The sequence below is a fragment of the Panthera onca genome, chromosome C1, assembly GCF_046562875.1.
Source record: "Panthera onca isolate mPanOnc1 chromosome C1, mPanOnc1 haplotype 2, whole genome shotgun sequence".
NCBI classification, from domain to species: Eukaryota; Metazoa; Chordata; class Mammalia; order Carnivora; family Felidae; genus Panthera; species Panthera onca.
Window position 1 is genome coordinate 119,523,978 of NC_138346.1, and position 27,145 is coordinate 119,551,122.

At 44.9% G+C, this 27,145-nt stretch overlaps 1 protein-coding gene across 1 annotated transcript; it reads right to left on the reverse strand.

Annotated features, from left to right (window-relative positions):
* On the reverse strand, window positions 1-27,145 carry HAO2 (hydroxyacid oxidase 2). Its single transcript, XM_060621539.3, has 8 exons — window positions 27,050-27,145; window positions 17,782-17,920; window positions 15,909-16,060; window positions 13,708-13,991; window positions 11,581-11,790; window positions 7,027-7,185; window positions 6,589-6,658; window positions 1-1,186 (listed from the first exon to the last, which is right to left on the reverse strand). The coding sequence occupies exons 2-8, from the start codon at window positions 17,910-17,912 to the stop codon at window positions 1,131-1,133; spliced, it is 1,062 nt and encodes a 353-aa protein (XP_060477522.1). The 5' UTR covers window positions 17,913-17,920; window positions 27,050-27,145; the 3' UTR covers window positions 1-1,130.

Below are 27,145 nucleotides of genomic sequence, written 5' to 3' on the forward strand. Positions count from 1 at the left end.
TGAGTCTGGGGGCTATTTATTTACAACGTTGATTTCCATCCCTAACTTTCTTGAAGTCTACAATGTCAGATCTTAGTGAGGTGCCCCTGCTTTAGGAGGCTATTTTAGCTGACTACTGGTGTAGGGGTTACACTGAGAGGGTATCTATTCATTTTTTTCATCTCTCCTTTCATCCATTTATCTTTAGTCTGTCCACCCATCCATCTGTCTACCCACATATCCATCCATCCATCCATCTATCTTACAGGTATTCATCAAGATTCTGCCAAATGCCAAACCCAGTATCAAGTGTACAGCTTCTTGCCTGGAGCCATGTACAATCTACTTGTGGAAAAAGACATGCAACTAACTAACTAACTAAACAAACATATCGTATTATAATAGGTGTTGTAATAGCAGAATGTGCGAAGTACAATAGGAAGAAATACCTAGAAAGTAGCCCATAGTAAGGATAGGTGACATTTGTGCAAGGTTTTGAAAGATGAATAGAAATTTGCCAAACAATAAAAGCTACCATTTCCTAAACTTCTACTGGGTGCTAAGCATTGCACTGTAAGGTTGACATACGTTATCTCATTTCTTTCACTTGACCTCGCCGGCTAGGTAGAGAGATTGAAAAAACTTTCCCATTGCAGAGCTGGTCAGTACCAGTCCTGACTGTTAAATCCAGGCCTGTGTGGCTCCAAAGCCTAGGTTTTTACCTGTATGATTTCCCTATTATCTACACACAGGAGTAGGATTTTTGTGGGAGAACATTTTATACATATAGCTCTTCTGTACAGAGTGTCAATTTACATAGTTGGTTCATGGAGTTATATAGGATACTCAAAAAAAAAAGAAATCTGCTAGCCATTTCAGTCATTATTGGCCCATGTTTTTAAGGTTTTTTTCTTTCAGAGGAGGAGTTCAGGCAAGAGCATATAACAAACAGTGAGGTAAAGGAGAGCGTGTCACCTTTGAGGAAGAGGAGGGGTCTGGGGCCTGAAGTACAAGGGGTGGAGTGGTTGAAGGTGCAGGGGATGAGCCTCTGGGTAGGATAGGGGCAAGGCAGGAAGGCATTGCACACCATGCTGTGAGTTTGTCTTCTCTCTGTGGGCAACCTCAGCAGTCTGCTCATTGGCCTTCTTCCTTTACAGCCTGGAGAACTGGATCATGTCCTGATTGATCTCTGCAACTGACTGGCAACCTAAAAGAACAAAGCAGTTAAAAAGCTTATTTCTCTATGGGGCACCTGGGTGGCTCAGTCGGGTGAGCATCCAACTCTTGGTTTCGACTCAGGTAGTGATCCCAGGGTTGTGGGATTGAGCCCCGTGTGGGGCTCCACACTGAGCATGGAATCTGCTTAAGATTCTTGCTCTCTCCCCTGCTCATGCTCTCTCTCCCTCTGTAAAATAAAAAGAAAAAATTTAAAAAAAAAGGTAGATGAAGATACTGGATGAGTAATGTTATTCTGATTGCCTTGAGAATTATTTTGTGAGCCTGTGCCCGTGTCCTCTTTCAACACAGCCATGTCAAAATGCCACAGTAAAAATATGTAAACACCATTTTAGTATTTAAAAAATCAATTCATATGGGCCGTAGATACACTTGACCTTTATCTGAGTGCCGATAAGGCTCATGGATATAGGAAGTATCTGTCAGGGAAAAGTATGAGTCAGAAATAAGAGATGGGATGACTATTTCATACAGCAGTTGCCTTCCAAGGGAAAGCTCTGCAAGATGAAACGTACTTCTTTAGTGGAGGAGCTTCATTAAAATGCAAAATTAGAACTGTAGATGAGATTAGACACAGGAAGTGAGTGAAGACAGTGACATCAGACAAGAAGCACGAGGAGCGGGGAGGAAGAGAGGGTAACGTGTTGGTACAGACCGGGGAGTCGTGGCCTTGAGTAGAAGGGAAATCTCTGGTGATGATGAGGCGGAAGGACTTGAAGGCCGGGATGTGCAGTGATTAATTTAAGTTGTTTCCACATGGGCGATGTGTGTACCCTCACCTCTCAAAACACAGCTTTAGCATAATGTATCACTCACCAAAATATCACCCATGAAAGGCCTTTTTCCCCCCTAAAAAAGGAAACATAGGAAAAAGTTGGGTTTCACGCCTGGGTTGATTGTAGTGGACAGAAGTGTCAGGCATGGGATACATAAATAAGCCACAAACTGAACTCATACGGCAGAAGCAGGACCTCGGTGCCAGAGGCGGCTCTCCTGAGGATGGACAGTGGTCTTAAGAGCTTTGGGTTTCCCCAGAGCAGAGGATAGTGGGTGTCCACAGCAGGCAGACCTACTCAAGGAGCACAGAGATGCCAAAACAGAATCGCCGGTACGTATTGTAATAAAAATCATATGCAAACGATGTAAAAATGTCTCAATAGTTGCCTCAGAGTTATGCTGTGATTGCATTTTGAGACAGTTGGACACACAAGCTTTGGTAATGCTTCTGTACTTATTCAACTCTCCTCAGATTGGGTTCTGGGTCTCATGCAGTACCAAGGGCACCGCCCTGCACTTGGCAGAGACTCCATGAAAGGTGGGGAGAGAATGCATATTTATAACTTTTTCCTGCTTTTTCATTACTGCAAATTAGGAGGCTATTTACACTAAAATGTTTCTGGCTACTTTAACCTGGAGTGGGTAATGACAAACAATAAACCTCAAGAAGGTTCATAGACTTTTTAATTCAGCCTCGTCCCCTTGTGAAGGACGAGGCCTTAGTGAGGTCTGTGCAGCCTCGTGTTGGTGTGATTTATATGTGGACATTTTCCAAGACCGGTCCTGGTTCTAACCTTTCTGTAAGATAATTTCAGCAATTGGTCTCACGGTGAGAAAAACATGACCTAAAAAAATTTTTTTATAGTTATTTATTTTTGAGAGAGAGAGAGAGTGAGAGCAAGGGGGAGAGTGGCAGAGAGAGAGAGGGAGACACAGAATCTGAAAAAGCCTCCAGGCTCTGAGCTGTCAGCACAGAGCCCCAGGCGGGACTCAAACTCACGAAATGCGAGATCATGGCCTGAGCCGAAGTTGGACGCCTAGCTGACTGAGCCACCCAGGTACCCCAAAAAAGCATGACTCTTAAACTTATTTTGCTATCAGTAAATAGGGTTCTCCTTCCAAGACTGTATGTTACAGGGTCATAAGGGAAAATATCGCACATCTCCAGGGGAATTGGGAGAGAGAAATCATATTAACTGATCCCTCCTGAGTGCTGGTTTTGTGTCAGGTGTCTTAACGCACATTGTGTGTGGAAGGGCTAGGGGGTGACAGAATCTAAGGGGGTTTACGCTGTGATTTTGCATTTTAGTGAGTTCTACCAAAATCCCTGCCCAAGATCCCTTCACCCCGGGGACTAGTCTGGGGGTCTTCTCTGGGGGAGGGACTCTTATGCAGAGGATGCCAATGGAAGCCCTTCTGCCTCAGTTTCTTATTCTTTCTCTTCTTCCTTCTTCCCTGTGCCACATTTGGTTGCGATTACTAATTTTTCTGTATCTACACTTAAAACCATACATTCTCATTGCGGAACAGTTAGAAGGAGGGGAGTATAAACTGTCTGCCATAAACGTGCTCACAGTTTGGTGTCTTTCTTTGCCCCCTTTAAAAAAGGGTGCTCTCCACTCCATTTCAGAAGATTTTCCAGCCACCATTTCTAGCCCAGTGATTGTGAAGTGTAAACTTTGGGCAGAATAGAAGAGGTTTGTTATTGTGAATCCCCCCCAACAGGCTTCTTTCTGTTAAAAGAAGATCAGGCATCATTGGCAAGGATGGAAAAAAAATTGGGGGGAGCAGTGGAAGTCATTTCAACCTCCCAGAATCTGTAGAAGCTCATGGGTCTTCCCATCTTTCACCCCCTTCCGTCCCAGGGGCAAAACACACCAATATGATATCTATTCACACTCGTGCCTCATGGGCTCATGCCCATGAGGAGGGATCTTGGGGACCCCGTGTCATATACTGACTTATCTTCATAGGCTTTGAATAGTATGGTTCTGGTTCAAAGCTGAATTTTTTTTCTTGAATTAATCTGCTCAGCGGAAAGGAGGCTGGTGCTGGCGTTAATGCTGATCTAAGTTTTCTAATTTGTATCATTCAAGCCCAAAAGGTTGAGTCTGCAGCCCCAATGGGCACTACTAATACAACTTGTCTTGCTCGAGGGCAAGACACTTGTCTAAATATCAGACCAAAACCAGACTTGAGAAGAGCCTGGATGCCTTGCCTTGTGCCTGGCACACAACAGATGCTCCGTAACACTTATGGTAACAAGTTAATGAAAGAAAATGGTCTTGATTTCATATCAGAGCTCTTGATTGATTGTTTCCTTAGCAGACACAGGTAATCAAAGACAGAGCCATTGGCCGTTGGCACTGGGTAGGTGGTTCTCTTCTGTGAGACTGTTCCAGGCATTTTAGGACATTTAGCACCTCTAGTGCCCCAGCACTAACTACCTGCAATACCCACCTTGCCATCTTGTGCCAACTAGAAAGAAATAAACTAAAAACTCCAAACCAAATCTTTCTCAAGACAGCAGTCATCATCTTAGTTTAAAAACTACTATTTTATAGGTCACTGGGATCCCAGGCTCTGCTAAAAACTTGTACATTTCTATGAGCGCTGCTTTACAATAACTTCGTTTTTGAGTGAAATCCACCCGCATGTAACTTCGAGACGTTCACGTTTGTCCAGCTGTGGTCACACAGGATGACACTTCTCCCTCTCCTCCCTCCTCTCCTCCTGTTGTATCTATCTCCCCAGTTCCTCCATGCCTCCTCCTGGACATAATTTCTCAACTCCTCACAGTCCATGAATATTACTTAAAAGATGATTCACAGAAACACATCCAACAAGCCTGATGTGACCTGAACAGGCCAGAGTATAATGGGACCCTCTTTCCCATAACCCGAAATTGCATCTGCTTTTGTAGCAAAGGTATCACGTTCTGCATTTGTGCTCCATCTTTGGAACATCTCTTCCTTTCTCTCTCTTTTGGGTGGCCACCGGGCCAGGGAAAGCTAAGCCAGAAGGTGCCTGTTCCGTAGCCCTCATGCCTTCCGCTCCAAATCAGGAAAAGAATTGTAAAAGTTTGGGCACAAAAACAGACACTTAGATCATGGAACAGACTAGAGAACACAGAAATAGACCCACAAACCTATGGCCAACTGATCTTTGACAAAGTAGGAAAGAATATCTGATGGAATAAAGACAGTCTCTTCAGCAAGTGGTCCTGGGAAAACCGGACAGCGACATGTGGAAAAATGAACTTGGACCACTTTCTTACACCATACACAAAAATAAACTCACAATGAATGAAGGACCAAAACGTAAGACAGGAAGCCATCAAACTCCTAGAGGAGAAAGAAAGCAAAAACCTCTTTGACCTTGGCCGCAGCAACTTCTTACTCAACATGTCTCCAGAGGCAAGAAAAACAAAAGCAAAAATGAACTATTGGGACCTCATCAAAATAAAAAGCTTCTGCACAGCGAAGGAAACCATCAGCAAAACTAAAAGGCAACCAACGGAATGGGAGAAGATATTTGCAAAAGGCATATCAGATAAAGGGTTGGTATCCAAAATCTATAAAGAACTTATCAACTCAACACCCAAAAAACGAATAATCCAGTGAAGAAATGGGCAAAAGACACAAATAGACACTTCTTCAAAGAAGACATCCAGATGGCTAACAGACACATAAAAACAGAGTCAACATCACTCACCATCAGAGAAATACAAATCAAAACCATAATGAGATACCACCTCACACCTGTCAGAATGGCTAACATGAACAACTCAGGCAACAGCAGATGTTGGCGAGGATGCAGAGAAAGAGGATCTCTTTTGCACTGCTGGTGGGAATGCAAACTGGTGCAGCCACTCTGGAAAACAGTATGGAGGTTCCTCAAAAAGCTAAAAATAGAACTACCCTACGACCCAGAAATTGCACTACAAGGTATTTACCCAAAGGATATGGGTATGCTGTTTCAAAGGGACACATGCACCCCAATGTTTATAGCAGCACTATCAGCAATAGCCAAAGTATGGAAAGAACCCAAATGTCCATTGACGGATGAACGGATAAAGAAGATGTGGTATATATATATATATATATATATATACACACACACACACACACAATGGAGCATTACTCGGCAATCAAAAAGAATGATTGCTGTTTGCAACAACGTGGATGAAGCTAGAGGGTATTATGCTAAGTGAAATAAGTCAGTCAGAGAAAGACAAATATCATATGACTTCACTCATATGTGAAATTTAAGATACAAAACAGATGAACATAAAGAAGAGAAGCAAAAATAATATAAAAACAGGGAGGGGGACAAAGCAGAAGAGACTCTTAAATACAGAGAACAAACTGAGGGTTGTTGGAGGGGATGTGGGTGGGAGGATGGGGTAAATGGGTAAGGGGCATTAGGGAGGACACTTGTGGGGGTGAGCACTGGGTGTTTTACACAGGGGATGAATCACTGGAATCTACTCCTGACATCATTATGGTAGCACTATATGCTAACTAATTTGGGCATAAATTGAAAATAAATAAGTAAACAACAATAACAACAACAAAAATAATTGTAAAAACTTACCTGTGAGGGCCATGGAAGTGTGGAACTCGTTTTTTATAATGTTCAAAACTTCCTTAACACCATCTTCACCCTGCTCCCAAGAATGAGGGCGGGGGGGGGGGGGACACAAAAAGAAGCGTGAAGGAACATTCTGACCATGGGCTGAGTATCAGGTCTGGGTGTGCTCACAGCTGGGGGGGTTGCAGAACAGGGATGTCTGCGGAATTGGAACTATGCTGGGAATACGGGGCAGCAAAGAGGAAAAGATGGGGTGAGAGCGCCTGAGAATGTGTACCCTGTGGCAGAGGAGGCATGGGGATCCAGGCAAGGGGGGACGGGCCCTCAGAAATCTGTGGCACCTTGAGAAACGGCTAAGCTTGGAGGGCAAACCACAGGAAAGTGTGGAAACAAACAAGAAGCCCAGTATCTTCTGGCTGGGTCTCACTTTGCCACTCTCACCTTGTAGGCAAGACCCCACAGGATTGGTCTCCCCAGAAACACACACTTAGCCCCAAGGGCCAGAGCCTTGAGCACATCGTTGCCAGTTCGGATCCCACCATCCAGGTACACTTCCATTTTCCCTTTCACAGCAGCCACCACTTCTGCCAAGGCATCAATCTGAAAAAAGAGACATGCAGGGCTGGAGGGAGTTCCATTTTCACTCTTGGGGGTCATGGGACAGAGATGGCCCCTCACCGTGGCTTAGGAACAGGAAGTCCAAGTGTGGGTGAGGTCTACCAGTGTCTTCCCTTCCCATGCCCCAGCTGTGCTTCCCCTCCCCTCCCAGAGCAGTGCAGCTGTGTCCCCAAGCCCCGGGGACTTCCTACAGGCTCTCCTTCTTGCCATTTTCTGCCCTGACAGAGCACAGCTCCTCTCTGACTCGTTCAGCTGTCTGTAGCTTGGAAGAAACTCTTGGTTCCTCTTCACATCCTAAAGGAGACATTTCCATTTATGGCGTTCAGTTTAATATTCTTTTTTTTTTTTTAATGTTTATTTATTTTGAGAGAGAGAGTATGTGTGAGGCAGAGGAGGGGCAGAGAGAGAGAGGGACAGAAGATCCAAAGCAGGCTCTGTACCAACAGCAGCGAGCCCATCGCAGAGCTCAAACCCATGAACCGTGAGATCATGACCTGAGTTGAAGTCAGACGTTTAAACGCCTGAGCCACCCAGGCGTCCCTTTCCTGTTCTTGTTTCTAAAGGACGTTTTGACTTTTGATTTTCTTCTACCTTCTCTGTTTCTAGGGTGGCACAGGCAGGAGTGTTCTCCATCACTAAGCCAGTGGGTGTCGTGGGCAAAGAGAATGTGACCAGCCTTGGCCCAAGTGTCTGGACCCCAGGCTGTCTTGTGTAACTGGGCTATGCCTTGTTCCCTGCACACCACACATGAACAACTTGTTCCTGGCTCCCGTGTGGGTTATCGGAGACATGGGGGGTGGGGATGGAAAAGTAGCAGTACTGTAGAAGTACGGAAAGGCAAAACTAAAGCAGCTTATCACTTGGCCTGGCTTCTCCCCAGACTTTGTCTCCCACCTTGCCTCCTCAGTCCCCGGCCTCACCGACCCATGGTGCCCCAGACCGGGCTGCACCCCTCAGCGCCTCTACGTCTAAGAGGAGGGGTGATGGGAGAGTCTGGGAGGAGGGTCCTTGAGGACAGCGTTCTGGAACTGCCTCTGGGCTCCTGTTCTGTGCCTCTTGAAGGGACAACTGGAGAGGAGGAGAAAGTGGACGCCCGGGGGACTTCTGCTGCCAAAGGAATCAGTGGGAATTCTACCTCTATGCGATCCTTTGGCCTAGACTGAACAGAATATGAAATCAGGGAGGAAAGGACTTTGTACTCTAGTTTACAAGTGGAGAAGAACTGAATACATTTTATTTTTAAAAAAATTTATTTAATGTTTTTATTTATTTTTGAGACAGAGAGAGACAGAGCATGAGCAGGGGAGGGGCAGAGAGAGAGAGGGAGACACAGAATCCGAAGCAGGTTCCAGGCTCCGAGCTGTCAGCACAGAGCCCGACGTGGGGCTCGAACTCACGGACTGTGAGATCATGACCTGAGCCAAAGTTGGACGCTTAACCGACTGAGCCACCCAGATGCCCTGAACTGAATACATTTTAGACTTACATGTGCTAACTGGCAAGAATGCATGTCCAAATAAGGGGTATTTTTATAGCCCCAGTGTGGTATTGTTTGGAATATTCCTATGATGTTGTGAAAAAGAGATAAATGTATCTGTGCAAACTCTTCCAATGAGCCGTATTGGACAATGGAGCTGAAAGAATTTGAGAACAAAGGAGTGAATTTGAGCCTCGGATACAGTATTGCTTTAGAGTTACTTTCAATAGGTCATGATAGGACATTCATTACAGCCTTCTGGCTACAGCTAGCTTACCCTTTTCCCAGGTCTCAGGAAGAAATACAAGGAGTGTTAGATATGGAACCTTCTAGAAATGGGAACTTCAAAGAGTCATACCCCTCACAGTGAGGCACTGGCCTCAGGCACAAAACTTAAGTGTGCCCAAACACTCAGATAAATAACATTTGAATGCAATATTTAAAAAATCAAATGGCAAACTTTGACCTGTGAGCTGAAGGGCAGCGGGTGTGTGTGTGTGTGTGCGCGTGTGTGCTTGTTTTTATAAATAAAATTTACTGGATCTGGGGCCAGGCCAGCGGTGAGATGAGTGGAGGTAGGTTATGCAAATACAAAGACAGATCCTATCTTTATTTAAAATGTTGATATTTTAGGGACACCTGGGTGGCTCAGTCGGTTGAGCGTCCGACTTGGGCTCAGGTCATGGTCTCATGGTGCATGGATTCGAGCCCCATGTCGGGCTCTGTGCTGACAGCTCGGAGCCTGGAGCCTGCTTCAGATTCTGTGTCTCCCTCTCTCTCTTGCCCCTCCCCTGCTCACTCTCTGTCTCTGTCTCTATCTCTCTCTGTCAAAAATAAACATTAACAAAAATGTTGATATTTTATTCACCATGGATTATTGGGCATTAATTTAAATTTTTTAAATAGTGCATTAAACTATTATTTATCTTACTAAGCTTTTCTGGCACCCTCTCAAATTTTGAGCCAGAAGTGGGTACTTCACTAGCTTCACACTAATCTCGGCACTGGCCCCCGATGACCTTGGTTTTGGTTGTTCAGTCAGATGTCTTGGGAGAAGGACATGTGGATCAGCATGATGGGGAAGGAGAAATTCTCTCTCTGGCTCCTGCCTTTACGAACAGGCATTCTCTCTTGAGGAAGTGCAGTGAAAGGTGCAGTGAGAAGTGTAGCCTCTTGCACCACGTATTACTCAGTCCTCCCCAAGGAAGCAAGAGTGGCTTAAATGATTCATGAGAGAGAGCCTACTGCATCGTGTTTTATTAGAGTTATTTCAAGGGTGAACGTTCGACTCTATTTGCTGCTTGCTGGTGATGGGCTCTTTCTTGCTTTCTGTTCCTATCTATAGACACGATTGTGACTGCCCAGGACCTGCTATAATCTTTTGCAGCCTGTTCTGCCGGTTCCTGGATGTGTGGCAGGAAACCTGTGGGCATTCTTACAGGAATTGGGTGAGAGAGCTAGCATGTGCTCTGCAGATCTACTTTCTCCAAGGGTCATAGGTCAAGATTTGGGATGAGAAGTAGGAGGCCCGACTATTCCCTTCAATCAGCTCTTACGGAGAGGCACGGCACACGGTGCCCCTTGCTCTCCATGTGGGCTTGCCATTCTGTGTCTGTTCTCTCTCAATGAGAACCTGGAGGGTTCTCCCTTGGAAAGGAAGAAGGGGCAAGTGATTGGCACCTGAAACCTCCAAGCTTCACAAGCCTTGAAACGTACGGATTGGCTAATGAACCTTCTACATCTCCCGGAATTCATCTTCAAGACTGAGAGAGTGCTAAAGATTTAAGGACAGTGTTTGATGCTGTTGTTTAAAATAGTGAAAGCTTGGAAGTCGTCGGATGTTCGACCATAGGCTGTTGGTTGTATAAATTGCCCATTCCTACTCTATACCATTAAAACTGAGAGAAACATATATATTGAACTGAAGTGATGCTCTTAACACATCGGTAAGTGAAAAGAGAAAAATTACAAAACCGTATGTAGCTTTTTAAACCCAAGATGTCATCTTTGCCTTAAGAAGTAGATGAAAACCATTACCAAAATATTGTTGCTAATGAGAGTGATGAAATTAGGGGTGATTTTTATCTTTTTCTTTTTGCATATGTATATTTTATAATTTAGCTGCAGTGAACATGTTTTATTTACATAATAAAAAGGCCTGAAAGAGAGAAAAAAAACCCACTTCCCTTTCTTAAAATAAATCAAGTAGGAATAGAAGAATCTCTTGAAAAATATAAGTGATATATGTCCATGAAAGTAAATCAACAATTCATTCCCATTTAAAGATTCTTTCTCTGCCTGCCTCCTTTTCCTCCGTAATGGGCGTACATTCAAAAGAAAGGGGGGGAATTACAGACTGTCACAGATTTTTAGAAGAGGGTTCGTATGGCACTTTTTAGTTTTACTGTGAAAGATGGTTATTTATTAGTTTAAGTGAGGCAGTGTTCCTTCCCAGGATGTGTGACATGAGAAAATATGTCCTTATACTCCATGCACACAGGCGGTCTTTGACTGAACACTTCTTCCAGAAGGTAGGAAACCTCAGCGCCTTTGGAACGTCTCTCCTATTGACAGTTAACCACTAATTAACTGTGTGATCTTGGATAAGTTACTCAACATCCCTAAGCTGCAGGATCCCCATCTGTAAAAGAGTGATAATGATCCTATTCTTGTAGGACCATTGTGAGATTTAGAGATGTCGTATGTGAAGTTTGGAAAAAGAACCTGGTACACAGTAGGCTGTTAATGATGAAAAGTCCTTGCAATTCACAGGTATATGCGGATACCTAGTAAGGGAGACGAGAGCGTAGGCCAAACTCCACAGGGTACCTTCCTGTGGGCACGCATGCACACACACACACACACACACACACACACGCCTCTGAAGTTACCCTACTTACAGAAGCAAGAACGTCATCTAGCTGCCTTCCACCATGGTTGGAAACAATGATGCCATGGATGTTGTGCTTCACGGCTAACTCTGCGTCCTCTTTTGTCAAGATCCCTTTAAGGATAATGGGCAATCGAGTTATGCTCTGAAGCCAGGAGAGGTCATTCCAGCAGATGGATGAGTCAATGGGGGACATCTGGAAATAAGGCATTGACGTTCTCTGTGGGGAAGAAATGAGAGCTTTGGGTTTTTTTAATTTTTTTTTTGAGAGAGAGAGGGAGAGAGAGCGAGCGAGCATGGGGGAGGGGCAGAAAGAGGGAGACACAGAATCCTAAGCAGGCTCCAGGCTCTGAGCTGTCAGCACAGAGCCTGACGCGGGGCTCGAACTCACAGACCGTGAGATCATGACCTGAGCCGAAGTCGGACGCTCAACCGACTGAGCCACCCAAGCGCCCCAAGAAAAGAGAACTTAGACCTGAGCTCCTTTAAGACTATTTGATCCATTCCAAAATGAGACAGTTGGATAGCCACCTTTCATGAGCCTTAAAAGAGGAGCCACAGAATCAACAACACTTCCGGCTCCTTTTCCTAACAAACTTTGTGCAAAAGAACTGCTATTTCAACTGCTTATTCATTAACCCTTAATTGTGTCCCTGCTCAATAACTATGCCGGGATCTGCAGATACAAAGGCAAATAAGACATAATCCCTACTTTAAAGGAACTTAGAATATAGTCATGAGGTGGATAACCAAAGGCACGTCTAGGCCTGTGTAGCATGTTATGTTTGAGATAGGCACAAGGTTATAAGCGCTAAGAAATACTTCAATAATCCTAAGTCAGATACTACCTCATATTTAACCTTGGCTTACCATGTGAATAACATACCCATCAATCCCAATGTGTCTCTGGGATCTGATATAAGGATTCCAGAAAATCCAAGGCTAATTTGTGGTGAATGAGTAGAACTGTTAACTCACTTGGCTGTGTATCACAGCCATTCACTAGCTGAAAAGGCCGGTATCATTATTGCTGATGCAGCCAAGGCATTCCAATGTTCCCATGATTTTCTGTTTCTGGGGCACTCCGTTGCATCTGACTAGGATTTTTTAAAAAATGTTTATTTATTTATTCTTGAGAAAGAGAGAGAGAGAGAGAGAGAGAGAGAGAGAGAGAGAGAGAATCCCAAGCAGGCTCCACACTATCAGTACACAGCCAAATGTGGGGCTTGAACCCATGAACCATGAGGTCACAATCTGAGTTGAAACCAAAAATCGGATGCTTAATTGACTGAGCCACCCAGGTCCCCCTGACTGTAGGGTTTTAATGGGGAAGTGGCCTTTGTAGTCACCTATTTCAGAGATTCCAAACAAGTGTGCTTTTGCAGCTCCAGGAATGAGTTCCAGGTGTAGAGAGATTCTGACCCTCAGTTCTTAAGGCAGCAGGGTGGGGCCTGGGCTGACTACACTCCATGGGCCAGTCACCCTGTCTATGAGCAGCCTCTTCAGGGGGTTAGTTAACTTAAATGTGTCATCCAAAATTATCATTTTCTTTTTTTTAATTGTTAATGTTTATTTATTTTTGAGAGAGAGAGACGGAGTGTGAGAGGGAGAGGGACAGAGAGAGAGAGAGAGAGAGAGAGAGAGAGAGACAGAATCCGAAGCAGGCCCCAGGCTCCAGGCTCTGAGCTGTCGGCACAGAGTCCTATGCGGGGCTCCAACTCATGGACCCTGAGATCATGACCTGAGCCAAAATCAGACACTCAACTAACTGAGCCACCCAGGCGTCCCCCAAGTTGTCATTTTCTAAGTGTCCCATAAAGTAGAAAATGTAGGAAGAACTTATTTAATTTACTCTCCTATGCCATGAAGAAATCCTTTCCAATGCTTTCCTATTTCTTAGCGCCCAGCCCTGGCCTGAACACTTCTTTCTGGTGACAAGTGGATAGCGCCAGCAGTGAGGACATTGTGTGTTACGTTCTGTTCGCCTGGAAGCCTTGGACAGCAGGAAACGTGGCATCTGCAGCGTCTGGCAAGAGCAGGCATTCCATGAACTTTCGTGGAAAGAGAGAAGGGAGGAAGGAGAAGAGGAAATCTGCCTCCTGTAATGCCTGCCCGTCGGATCTGGTATCTTTCCTACCTCCTTAGGTGAGTGAAGGTCTTTGAGCAGTAAGTTCAGCTTTAAGTCCAGTTGGTTTCGGATGTCATGTCGCCTGTTGCCCAGTTTGGGCACATCCACAGTGATGACCAGAGCTCTGAAACCCAGGGATTCCACCCTCTGGACCAGCTGTTTGCTGAGCTGCCGGTCTGGATGCACGTAGAGTTGGAACCACCGGAGGCCCCTGGGGGCAGTAGCAGCAATGTCCTCCAGGGCACAGGTGGCAAATGTGCTGGTGATGTAGCAGACCCCGGCTGCTTGGGCCGCTGCAAAGCAAACAGTACAGCTCAGGTGGGAGGGCAGGATTCTGGAAGGGGCTCAGAAGCCCTCCGAGTCTGTGCCGCTCTGACCAGCTTGTCCTGACAGTGAAGGTAAAGCTTGACTTCATTCTGCTTCCCGCTAGGGCAGGAGGGAGAGGGGGCCTTAGATCAAGCTAGGAGGCCCAATCCTGTCTGGGTCCCCTGCTGTATAACCCGTCTTCCAAACCCTGTTGTCCATGGTTGTTATTTCCAGCTGGAGGTGTCACTTAGTCCCCAGAACCATGTTGGACCTGCTACAGCTTTCAGATGGGAGAATGGGCTGCTTGTGAACTTGTTAAGGAAACAGAAGGGAACCAAGGGTGAGGAAATGTAATTCCAGTGGAGAAGGCTGAGCTTTGTCCTGGGAAAAGCATGCTATCTGAGTTAGAAAAATGCCGACTCCTCCCCTTCTTAGTTGTGTGGCCTTGGGTCTCATTTTCTTTGTCTGTAAAATGGGGGAGGGGGGGCTACTACTACCTCTCCTACAGAGTTGTTGGGATATTAAACAAGATACTAGATATGGAAGCATTCTTAAAATTACTAAGTGATGTGCTGTACATATGTTAGTGATAACGAGGTTGGCGAGGGTGGTGGTGACAGTGATGTTGACACTGCGACATATTTCTCATTTCCTACTTTAATCATTGTTTTCAGTAGGATTCTCCAGCAGGTTAATGTCACTACCATTCAGCAGCCCATGGGCAGAGAATCTGGCCTAATCAAGATTTAATATTTTGGGGCACCTGGGTGGCTCAAGTCGGTTCAGCGGCCAACTCTTGATTTCAGCTCAGGTCACGATCTCACGGTTGGTGAGTTCGAGCCCCACATTGGACTTTGTGCTAACGACTCGAAGCCTGCTTGGGATTCTCTTTCCTTCACTCTGTCCCTCTCTTCCCTTCAAAATAGATGAGTGAGTAAATAAATAAATAAATAACTTTATAAAAAAGGTTTGATATTTTCAATCCTTAATGTCAACAGGAGATATCCCATTCTTTTGCCCCACTCTAAAAACAACACCACACGTTCAAGCATGAACATTTGGGAAAGTAGTCATTGTCCTGTGGGACATTCGTATTTCAGCCTGGCCAGACTGGGTTCCTAACCAGACAGATGTCATTTGCGACTCTAGAATCCTTGGATTCATTACTTCCTCTATCACAGAGTCAAAGGAAAAGATCCCAGAGAGGCCCTGGGCAACCTGCAAATAAATTATTTCCTAGATTTGGCCTATAGTAAAGATTATAAAGGGAGTCATAAGACTATTTTTAGCCTCTCACCTCCCTTCTTCCTTCTCTTCTCTCTCTTTCTCTCTCTCTTTGGCAGAGAGGGATGAGAGAAGAGAATAAGGGGCTCCTAAGAAGAAGACACACCCAATAAAAGCCTTTTTGTCATATAAGATGATGAAATCAGTCAATGAGAAGGGAAGCACAACATTGGGGCAGGAACACCTGTCAGGGCCTTTGTTAGGACATCATGCCATGAATCCCTCCTCATCCTAAATCCAGAGACCATTCAGCTCCAGCCCTGACCCACGAGAGGCCAGAGAGAGCCCTGTCTTTGAAGTCACACTGAGAACCCCTTTCCCCACAGACTACGGTGGCCTGGACCCCTCCTTTGAAGGATGGCTTGCTCGATTTCCACATCCATTTATCCTTAGCCCCCTCTCTAACCACCCATTATTATGGAAATGGATGTTTTCTCACTCTTAGGTGAAATGTTATACAAACATAGCGTTAAGCATCCTTTTTCCCACACACTCCTTAATTGTGGCCAGATTGCTGTCCCTGAACTCCTTCTAAGAGAAATCCTGCTACTGCCCTGAAGGACACTTGCGTGCTTTGGGGCCCCCAGGGAAGGGAGCCTCAAGGTGTGGTTGGTTCATACCTCTGGCTGTGCTCATTTCTCCATCCGGCCAGACGAGGCAGTGGAAACCCGTGGGTGAGATGCAAATGGGGGCAGTGATTTCCTCCCCTTGGATTGTGGTCCGGGTGTCCACGTTTACCACATTTTTCAGGTACCGGGGACGGAGGCGGATTCTGTGCTTAGCACAAAGAGTTTTCTGTTGGTGGTGTTATGTGCAGGTGCTGCCTGGTGCCGGGCCTCCAGATTCCCATGCAGGAATACACCAGACTGGGACCCAAGAAACCTCTGGGGGTGGGGGGTCAGTGGGCTCATTAGGCCACATAGACCAACTTTCCTTCAGAAAGCCTTTCCCAACACCCTGGCCCACCTTAACCCCACTTTCTCTAAACCCCCAGTGCACCTATGGTTCATATTGCCTCTGACCTTGCTCTGGCACAGGTCTGTGCCTTTGAGTTTTGTCTGTCTGAGCAGACTCTCACACTTGGATGCTTTGGTTGATTTACCATACCTAGCAAGAATTAGAAAGGAAAAGAATAAGCAGGAAGGAGTTCGAGGATCTTCCCTCATGGGTTACAAACAAGCCTCTATAAAGTAAGAAAAGGTCACCGAAGGAGGACAAATCCCAGAGCATGATCATGGCGGAGGTTTTGTTTTGTTTTGTTTGTTTTTGTTTTTTGCTAGAGGCTAATTCATTTGAAGATTTGACTTGACTACTTCTTTAGAAGAAGGCGGGGAAATTCATAAATCATAAATATATAAAACACACTTTTAAGTCCAGTAGATACTTAGCCTCAGGGTCCAAAAATGCTTGTTTTTCACAAAATATCATACACAAATGTAGAAAGGTTTGCTAGAAATACTGGTTGTACAAACTTGTGTTACTTCGTGAAATGAAGTAGTAATCCAAATTTCATCATTGTCTCACAGAAGCAAAATGAGATAAAGCAAGGAAGGGGCCTAAAGGTAGTACTAAACAAGTATGAAAATACAGAACATTGCGTTCACCTTGTATCCCATTTTTCAGTTTCCTCCTTACCTCTCTACTACAGGGGTCAGCAAACTTTTTCTGTAAAGGGCCAGATAGTAAGTATTTTGGGTTTTGTGGACCATGCATCTGTCACAGTTATTCAGCTCTGCTGTTGTGATGCAAAAGCAGCTGTAGCCAATACGTCGATGACAAATGTAATTTAAATGGTTGGTGCTAATAAAACTTTATAAACCCCGAAATTTGAATTTCATATAATTTTTACATGTCACAAATTATCATTCTTCTTTCAATTTTTTTCAACCATTTAAAGATGGGAAACAAAAATTCTTAGCTTGTGGACCATCCAAAATTAGGTGGTGGGCCCAATGTGGCCTGTGGGCTCGTTGCTGCCCCGTGTTCTGCCTGCTGCTGTTCCAGCCCAGTTCTTTTCCCTTGAAATCAACCTCCTTCCACCCCTAAGACTCTCTGGGTGTCCATATGTCCCATGGACATATTTCTCGATGTACAGTCTCTCCTTCCAGCCAGAAGTTTAGGAACTCAGGAGATTTAGGCTTACCCAGCCAGCTTCTCCTCCGGGCCCAGGTAACTGGGGACCCTGGACTCTTGTCCTATCTTGTCAGGTGGCAGAGTTGCTGGGATAGAGGGAGGGTGACTCACGCTAGTTCTGCAGAGCCACTAAGATAAGTTTTTTCTCCATCCATTCTCTTCCCAACCACCTGCCCACTCCCCACCAAAAAAAAAAAAAAAAAAAAAAAAAAAAAAAAATTAGCCTCTGGCAAAGCCCAAAATGAATATATCTTGAGTACTTTGTGTCCTCTGCAGGCAAAAAGCAGGGCTACTATGTTCCAAGGACCTCTCAACTGGTGCACATGAACTTAAAAATAGAAAGGATACAGAAGACCAGACCTTTTAAAGGCTGCGATGTTGTCATCCCGCGTGAAGCTGTCATCTGCTCCGCCTTCAATAAAATCCCAAGTTGACTTGGGCAGACGCTCCCGGGCAAAAGCCTGAAAGTCTGTCAAACATGCCAAAGGCATTTCTGGACCTTCAGAAGAAAATCCAAAACCAAACAAAGACCCAGTCAGAATATGTCAGAAATAGAGGACAGGGTGAATGTGGGGGGCTCTGTATGGCCTGGTGCTATTTGGATTCAACATTAACTCCCTTGGATTCCTTCTTTCAATGAGGGTAACTGCCAAAGTTGCCGACCCCACTGCTTCCATTCTACCACCCCCATTCCCAGCTGCTGATTGTCTGGCTTTCTAAATATCCCTCACGTCTGTCCCCTCGTCTCTACATCCGCCACCTCAGGTCCAGTTGAGGCCTTGCCATTTCTTGTAAGATTATTACAAAAGCTTCTTATCTTTGTCTCCTAGCCTCCAGATTCACTGTCTATCTTGTCTCCCTCCAGCTTCTGGGATCTTTCTGAAACACGAGTCTGATCAAGTGCCCCTATGATGCCGTTCACAGCTTTCTTGGACCAGCTCCTAACTCTCACCAACTTCATCTCTATGTGGCTTTTCCTTGTCAGTTGAGTCACTATGAACATTTCCTGAACTTGCCCAAGGGCTCTTTCCTACCTCTGTGCCTTTGGGGGAGGAGATCCATCAGGCTGGGGAAATTGGGGCTGAACTGATAACTATCACCTGGGAGTTCCCAGGCATCTCTGGGTGAACTAATTGCTTGGGGCTCTGCTTGACATCAGGGAGAAAGCTGACTGTTTTTGACTCCTTGGCTGGGTCACCGAACATGTTCGCTTTGAGACCAAGAAAACAACTATGTGACCTGCACTCAACCTATGTGACCCCCAATCTGCAGCAGACCTGGAACCCGGTGCTTCTGATAAACCCCTCACTCCCCTAAAAGAGGAAAGAAGGTAGAGTTTGAGGATAAATCCCTCTAGTAGGGGCAAGGACAGGGGTAAGTCTAGCTGCAGAGATGCTAAAGGCCCTGGTTGCGGTCAGAGACAGCATGTGGGGCTCCTTCATAAGAGGATTCCAGTAGGAAAGGCTGAGAAATCTGTACTTCATAGTCCTGGGCATCTCCTTGGCAGCTGGCAGTGGGGTAAAAATTAACCAAAAAAGTCTGTGAGTAGAAATGGAATGACTTTTAAATCATTGACTGAGGGATAGGGATTGCCCCCAGGAGCTAGGGCTTCAAACATGAATGGAGTGGTTCCTCTAGTGGACAAGGGGCCAAGGAGGCCAGATGAAATATGGAGTGTTGGAGATCTTGGTGGGGGCAGGGATGGGACAGAACTGGCTGGAAGGCATCCAGGGCCACACCAGAATCTAGTCAAGTCAAACAGAGAAGTAGCCCCAAACATCTACCCAAGGGGCTAAGCAGAAAGAAGTTATGGCAGGCAGAAACAAAGCCCCTGGGATGTGCAGTGGGTTCCGGATGGGGAGGATAGCAGCAGGAATTTGGAGCACAGCCATAGAGCTTTTTATAAGCAATACACTTTGTCAGTGGGTGGGCAGGGTGTTGTTGAGGTGCTGAGTTGAGTTTGACAAAGCACAGGAACCACATCTAATTTATCTCATCCCTGTCTGACCCTTCAAAGTCTCAGTGACTTTGGCCAAATGAATTAATCATTGTATTTATCCATCTGTATTGTGATCACTGATTTAAACCTCTCTGTGCACAAAAGAGTTAACATAACAGGCTCCAGAATGCTATCCCTCGAAAAGCCTGCTTGCAAAGTTAGACCTTGGTTAGAGTCTGGGAACTTGGATTTCAAGAAGGTTCCCAGTACTCCCTGATAAGAATGGCATGGCTCACTGTGTCTAAACTGTACAAACAACATGGTTTATGCTGAACATCTGCTTTCTCTCTGAGAGTTTAGAGTTTTGGCATGAGTTTGGCAGAGAATGTCAATATGACCAGCCCCCAACAAAAAGCCTTGGGCAATGAGTCTCTAAAATGAGCCTCCCTGGTGGTCAATGCTTCACGCATGTTGTCACAACTCACGGCTGGAGGAATTAAGTGCATCCTGTGTAATGCCACTGAGAGCAGACTCTTGCAAGCTTACACCTGTTTCCCTCTAGATTTTGCCCCATGAGCCTTTTCCCTTTGCTAGTTTTGCTTCTCATTCCTTCTCTGTAATTAATCATAGCTTCAGCTACATGTTATGTCCTATGAGTCTTCCTAGCGAATCACTGGATTGGGACCCCCTCCCCCCACCAACATGCTTTGAATCCCCAGGCATTAGGATAGTATGTGACAGTGAGTTGCTGTTCATGAATGTTCATTACTTGAATTTAACATTCCCCTGTCTGTCCTTTCTCTGCCTTGTTGGATGAGAATTCTCCACCAGGTTTCTACTCCTGATGTCTCAACAAATTCTCCATATTCTATATATTACACACTCACAGAAATGCTCTTCTGCAGCTTTCTAGCATAAAACCCCAACAACACTTGAGTCTAATCCAAGAGAAGTGGCTTAGACTCACTCAGAATTACTTGCCTGGAATAGTGGGGATGAAAGCATCTGGAAGCTGCTTGGAAAGAAAGAAATAAGGCAGCATCTTTATAGATACCAAACACTTTGTTATCACATTTCTGTTTGCTGTTTCTTTTTCTACTATTTTCTTTCTACTTCCTTGTGAAGTAGACAGAGAAGGTATTAGTGTCTTCATTTTGCATTTGAAGAGAATGAGGCCTTGGATATGGAATAAGTTCTGAAAGATTAGGCAGTAAATTATGACAAGGGAAGGGTCGGAGTCGTGCCTTCCGGTAGCCCCTAAGGATAGACATTCTCCTTTTTTGCTTTCATGGTGCCGGGCAAAATAGTTGGTTCACATAAATTACTTGTTTTATTGAATTTACAATAATTTTGTAGGGTGAAATTTTTTACAGCTTAGTAAAGTACTGAGCCCATTATTTTTATTAGAGGTCCAATATAAGGCCTGTAGTTGAACAGAAGGACAACTTCATTGTTCAAAACTTTCCCCAAATTTGGAAGAAAGACTTAGCACTCCATGTTTTTATGTATCTCCGTTTGATCAATACCAGACTTAAAGCCACCAGGAATTCAAGCGAGGATCCAGGTTATCTAATGGTTTTCTTGTATTCCCATTTTATTTGATCTCTGCTGCATTATCTTTTCTTCTTTTCTCCCCTATCCCAACTGCCCAAGAGGAAGAGAAAGCAGAGGAAGCATAAAGAGGGTAAAAGTCTTTGGTGCACTGACCAAGAACCTTAGCTCCTTGTAGTTCATGTAATTTCTTCAGGCTTTTTGTCTCTTGGTAGAAAATGGCGAAGTACAACTAGCATATGAGTGATAAGAAAGCGCAAATATAAAAGCAAGGACATTCAGTGGTACCCGTTGCTAATGACTCGAAGTTCAAACAGCTTTCCCTGATGGGGGAAGAAAGAATGACATAGACTATAACCAGTAGGCGTTTCAAGGCAGATAATTTGCCATTTGATCTAATGCAATTAGGCTAGATAAACAAGTTGTCTTTCTTTGAAGATTTTAAATGATTCATAATACATGTTGATGTCACTTGAGGAATCTGGGATATCGGAGCTTCTATTTGTGTGAGAAACCCCTAGGTGTTCTTTAAGAGATCTCAGGGCGGAACTCACAGGGCAGGTCATTGAGATATAAGGGAAGCCAAGTCTGCCTCTGAGGGCCCAGCTCCAGGTGCAAGTGCTTGATGCTGAAAGGTGGTGTCCTTCAAGACCCTCTGGCTTGGTCCCCAAGCCAGAACTTAAGCCAAGTTTTTCATTGGAATGGTAGAGATAGCATCAAGGCTACACTTTGGGCACCTTGCCTGAGAGATTATACCAGTCAAGGTTGGCTGAAAGTGCTTTAATCACTGTATATGAAGTGACAGCCTCAAGGAGAGTGGCTGCAAAGCCTACAGCCATCACCATAGCAACGGCAGCCCTGGGAGGGGAGCGCAGGGCTGGGGCCACAGTGAGGACAATGCCAGTAACTGAGGCACATGAGTCCCCAGGGAGTCCTCCAAATGGGGCAGAAAGGTCAGGGTATAGGAGTTGGAATTCTAGAAATATCTGGTCAGATATCAGAGTGTCCCTAACCCTGGAGTGGCCTAAGGAACCAAGACTTACATCTGCGTAGGAGTGAGGGGACACGGGGCCAGCCTAGTTGTTTCTGTCAGCCTGGGATCAGTTCTGGCCTTTCTCCTGAGCCCTCACACAGTATGAGTGAGGACGCAGGACCCCTTCCAGGCCACGGTGGCCCAAACATCCTACTCCCCATGGTGGAGCACGACTACAGGCCAGGAGAAGTTTAATCACTGAAAAGGAAAACAAGCTAATAGGAGTGGTTGCGGGGTGGTGGGCTGAAGAGGAGAGATGATTATTGCAAAAAACGGAACAGAGCAAAACAAAAAATGGCCACCATGACCTGGAAGGGGTCTGAGCTATTGTGACATTAGCGACTCACTGGCCCACCTCCCCAGGCCACAAGGACCACAGATCCTGCCTGGTGAGGATTAGAAGACAATCAGAGTGGAGAGGGACTTCAGAGGGAGGAAGAAATGTGAGCAAGCTCATACCAGAGCAGAATTGAAAAACAACCTAGGTCTCCTATCCGCGCTCAGTGCCCTTGCAGTCCCTTCCGGATAGTCTGGTAGTGGTACCTGGAATTCACTTCTTATTTGAGAACTAGCTTCTCAGCCTAGACCTAAGCCTTCCAGAGATTGATCTACCCTGGATCGTTCCAGTTCCTCCTGTACTCCTTCTGCCCCGGCTTGGTTAGCCCACAGCGGCCCGAAAGAGCTGAAGTTCGAGGTGTAGCACAAATCAGACTAGTGGCCAGGTCAGGGAACTAGTGGCTGCAGCAGACTGAGAGGCGGCCTGCTTTGGGGAGGTTACTGACACTTACTAGTGATATGATTGCCAGCAAGTTACTTCCTCTCCCTGGGCCTCAGTTCCTCATTTGAAAGCTGTAGGTTTTCATATGTTCCCGTTTAATCTCTACCAGCTTTGAAGGCACCAGAAATTAAAGGTTGGGCTGAGGTCCTTGGGGTTTTCACATCCTGTGCTTCCCTGGCCCTTACATGCAAAGACCTGGTTTAGATGTGGCTGTTAACATTCTAGTTCACCATGTACTTCATAGCAGTGAAGTACAGGATGGAATGAGCCCATCATTAGGCTGTTTCCTAACACCAAGTAGCTGGGTACTCACAGCCTTCCTTCCCTCTTGCCTCTCAGCCTTGACACCTCTCTTTTTAGAAGCTGTTCTTCTAAATAGCTATCATAGCTACTTAGTAATATCTATCTTACTCCATATGTATACCTCTTCCTCCTTGCTCAGTGTATCCAGACCACTGGCTGATTTTTTTTTTCCCCAGGGAATCTTTCTCACTTCTTCCCTTTCCCTGATCTTTCCCATTTCCTTGCCTTTTCTGTTTGCAAACCAAAAATAACTCCATCATGGTTGATAAGATTAGTGCTACATAGTCCCTTGGATCACGAACAAAACAGTTTGGGGCACCTGGATGGCTTAGTCAGTTAAGCATCGAACTTTGGCTCAGGTCATGATCTCGTGGTTCGTGAGTTCAAGCCCCACGTCAGGCTCTGTGCTGACAGCTTAGAGCCCGGAGCCTACTTTGGATTCTGTGTCTCCCTCTCTCTCTGCCCCTCCCTCACTCAATCTCTGTCTCTTTCTCTTTCAAAAAATAAAGATTTAAAAAATTTTTTAAAAAGTTTAAAATTTTTGAAGTCACATTAGACCAAATAAAGAGCCTTCATAACCTTTGAAAACACCCTCTTCTTTCTCTAAGTAAGCCTGCTTTCCTTATTGCCATCATTTATGAAAAATAAAAGAAACTATCTATTACATAATATTGTTAGTTTTCGGTTTTGGCCAATGACTAGCAATGCAACAGCATTGCTTTATACTCATTTGCATTGCAAATATGCCCATTTTCTGCTACTTTGCAAATCAAGTGGGTATTTCCAGTGACCTGGGAATCCAACCACTATTTTAATAGCATTCTTTCTGTGGGAAAATATGTGTTGAGTCCCAAACAAATGACTTCCAAGTAGAGTTTTGGAGCACAGCCATGTTGTAAGTTGTGTGCTTTCTATGGGGTGTTGGAGACTGTTGAGAGCACACGGGGAGACATTGATCCAAGTGCTCATAAGGTGTTTTGAAAGGTTGGGGATTTTCTAATTCTGTTAAGCAGTGGGATCATTTGATTACACAAAGACCCTTGGAGACAGCATGATGGCTCCTTGATAATAAAATGTCGATCAAATTGCAACCGTTTATCACGTGCTTCATGATGTCATGCACTATATAGATTGTTTTATGTGCGTTAGTATTTCACCCCTTACGATAATTCCCAAACACAAATGTTATTCCCGTTTCACTGATGAGAGACCAGAAGCTCAGAGAGATTACTTAGTTAATACTTTACCCAACATCACTCATGTGGTAATGTTCTGACTTCCATAGCCTGGAGCTTAAACATCATGAAGAGAAGCAAATGTTTACAGCCAAGTGTGGTTTATAGAGTGAGAGAGTTGGCATTTAAATGCCATGGGCATATGTAGCTTTGCTCCCTCCCCTCAACAAGATGCAATTCAAGTAAGAAAATTGCAAAAGAAAAGAAAAGAAAAGAAAATTTCATTATTTAGCTGGTCATAAACAATAACGAGTTAAGCAGTTAAGCAGTCTTAGCAATCTAAACGCACTTACTATTCTTACATATACTATTCCATTGGATGCTCACAATAACCCAGTGAGATCATGATCAGAGAGTAGATGTACAACAATTCCATTTTATAGATGAAAAAATTAAAACCCAGAGGATCCAGGTGAATTACCTATGCTCACACAATGAAAAGAACAAAGTCTGACCAGGAATCCTTTTGACTTGCCGTGGCTATAGTGGAGCTGCTGTAGAGTGTTAGTGGTGCCTTAGGAGACATTCAGGTCTCTGTCTTGCAGGGTTGGGAGAGCTGCATAAAGTGGGCTTGGCCACAGTTCCCACACAATCTAGGCTATCGGGAAACGTGTCCCGGATGGAGATCACTGCTCTCACCTCTTCATTTGCTCAAACAGGATGGAGGGTGCAAAACAGACAGATCTCAGAAACTACACAAATGATTACAATGAGCTTTGACCTCTACTCTTTTCACCATGGACTTGAGGTGTTGGAGGCACATTTCTGTCTGATGGTGGTAGTCCCTGGGAGGAGGTAGCAGGAGAGAGATGAGAAAGGACAAGGCCATTGGAAATGGGGAAAACCAGCTATGGAATGGCCCTGTCTCTCTTTGCCTTCCTCCTAGCACTCTCACTAGGGCAATGACTCTGGACTGGATTTCTGAAGGCCATTGCTTTCAGTTGCTCATGATGTTCCGAAAGGCATTCATAGCGGAAGGAGTCCATGGAGTCGAGAAGATAGACTCTCATAAGCTTTGAAACTTGGCCCACGGGGGCTCAAGCCTCAGCTCTGCTACTTGCTCACCATGGTTCCATGACAAAGTTGTTTGTGAAAGAAGAATATTAAGGCCTATCCCATAGGGCCCACATGAGGACTAAACACCACAGTCCGTGTCAAGTTCTTGTGCCGTCACAAGTGCCTTATGTAGAGTAGTCATCAATAAATGGTAGATCCAAGTGCATTACTCTCCATGTTGACGACATGTGCATTCTCGTCTGAGGCTCTGGAGGTGAAAGTTGCTTCAGTTCTGTGACAGCATCATTGAAACCCTGTGTCATGTTTACTTATCAGTTCATCCAACAAGATTCACTGAGTACACACTGTCAGCCAGGAAGGCAGAGATGTTTACTACTCATCATATGTTCTCTGACATTTCCTTCCCAGTTGCTAAAAAATAGACAGGGCTATATGACTAATTCTGGCCAGTGGGTTGGGGCGGAAGTGACATGTGTCAAATCTTGGGCCAGGAATTTAAGAACCGATGTGTGCCCCTTCATCTTTCTCTTCTTCTGCTACAACAATGTGGAGGCCCTGTTCCCCAGAAGACATAGCTATAAAATAAAGGCAGCTTGGGTCTCTGAAGCACCATTTGGACAGGAGTAGATCAGTTGATTTTATATGAGCAAGACATAAATATTTATGTGCTAACCCACTAAGATTTCAGGGTTTATTCTCTATGACAGCACAACAAGCCTAACTAATATATCCAGGTGTTGTGCTGAACAATAGAGACTGAAAAACTTACATGATGTCAATCTCTGCTCTCAAGAAGCTTACAGTTGAAGGAGACAGACTTCAATAGCTCATTCTCGGTTAGTTGCTAGGGCATAGAGGGTAACAGGAGTCCTTTTCTGGGGGAAGGGTACTATCCGGGGATTTAGGAATATTCCTGTTTTTTTCTCAATAATGTTTCTCAACGTCTCACAGATGATGTTCTACTACCATTTAGTTTAGACAAGCTCCAATTCTTGGCTATCCATAAAATGAGGATATGACTATCTTAATAGAGACCTTGTATGACTAAAAGGATCTTATAAAATGCAGAGTAACCTAGTGATTAAGAGTCAAGTTTTGGGAGTTTTGCTTCCTGTTTGGATGTAGAAGATCACAAAAAGCTATTTCTCCTCTGATTCTATTTCTAGACTCTCTAATTTGTTCCACTGATCCATTGGTCCATCTTTCTACCAATACCATGCTGACTTAATCACTGTTCTTGGGCAGTTCCCTCCAGATTGGTCTATAGATTCCGTCTGACCCAATCACACTCCCAGAAGGCTCTGCATTGGAGGGAATTGGTATCTAGTTCCATGCAAGCTTATTTTTCAAAGAAACTACCCTGGTCCAGTTGTTTGAGAAGTTAACTTCTTTGCCTTTTAGAAGTGATAGCCATGTCACTGGTTTCCTCTGCTGGTGGTCAGGAAGCAATGGTCAAGTTATAAAGGACATGCCCAAAGGCTGAGACTTTTCCCTCTTAAGGACACCCATAAATATTCCATTGAGTTAAGATTTAACTTTGCTAAACATATCCTTCTCTGTAGTGTCTTTGAAGCAAAGCCTTCCTTTGATAGTTGCCTGGAGTCCCCCTACTTACCTGTCCCTACACAGCCCCTTTTTGCTGGATCATTCACCTTGGAAACTCACAGTCAGCACCTGTGATGCTCACATAGTCTCTGACCTCTCTCCTAGATCTCCTGCGACTTCGTCTCCATCTCCTGTTGCAAGCACACAGAAGACACCCAGTAACAAACCTGAGATTAGCGTCTTCCAGTCCTTGGGAAAAGTGGTGTCCAGAGGAAGCTGATGGGAGCCTGGCTTGCTGCTGGATGTGGTAGGGAGCAGTAGGT

What these genes read in the sequence shown, in the direction of transcription:
- HAO2 (XM_060621539.3), bottom strand. Translation starts at nt 17,912, where the DNA reads ATGCCTTTGGCATGTTTGACAGACTTTCAGGCTTTTGCCCGGGAGCGT. An exon ending in TAGATGACGTTCTTGCTTCT is followed by an intron (nt 7,186 to 11,580) that starts GTAAGTAGGGTA and finishes CTCTTTTTTCAG; the next exon opens with ATTGATGCCTTGGCAGAAGT. An exon ending in CACTTCCATGGCCCTCACAG is followed by an intron (nt 1,187 to 6,588) that starts GTAAGTTTTTAC and finishes TTGTTCTTTTAG; the next exon opens with GTTGCCAGTCAGTTGCAGAG.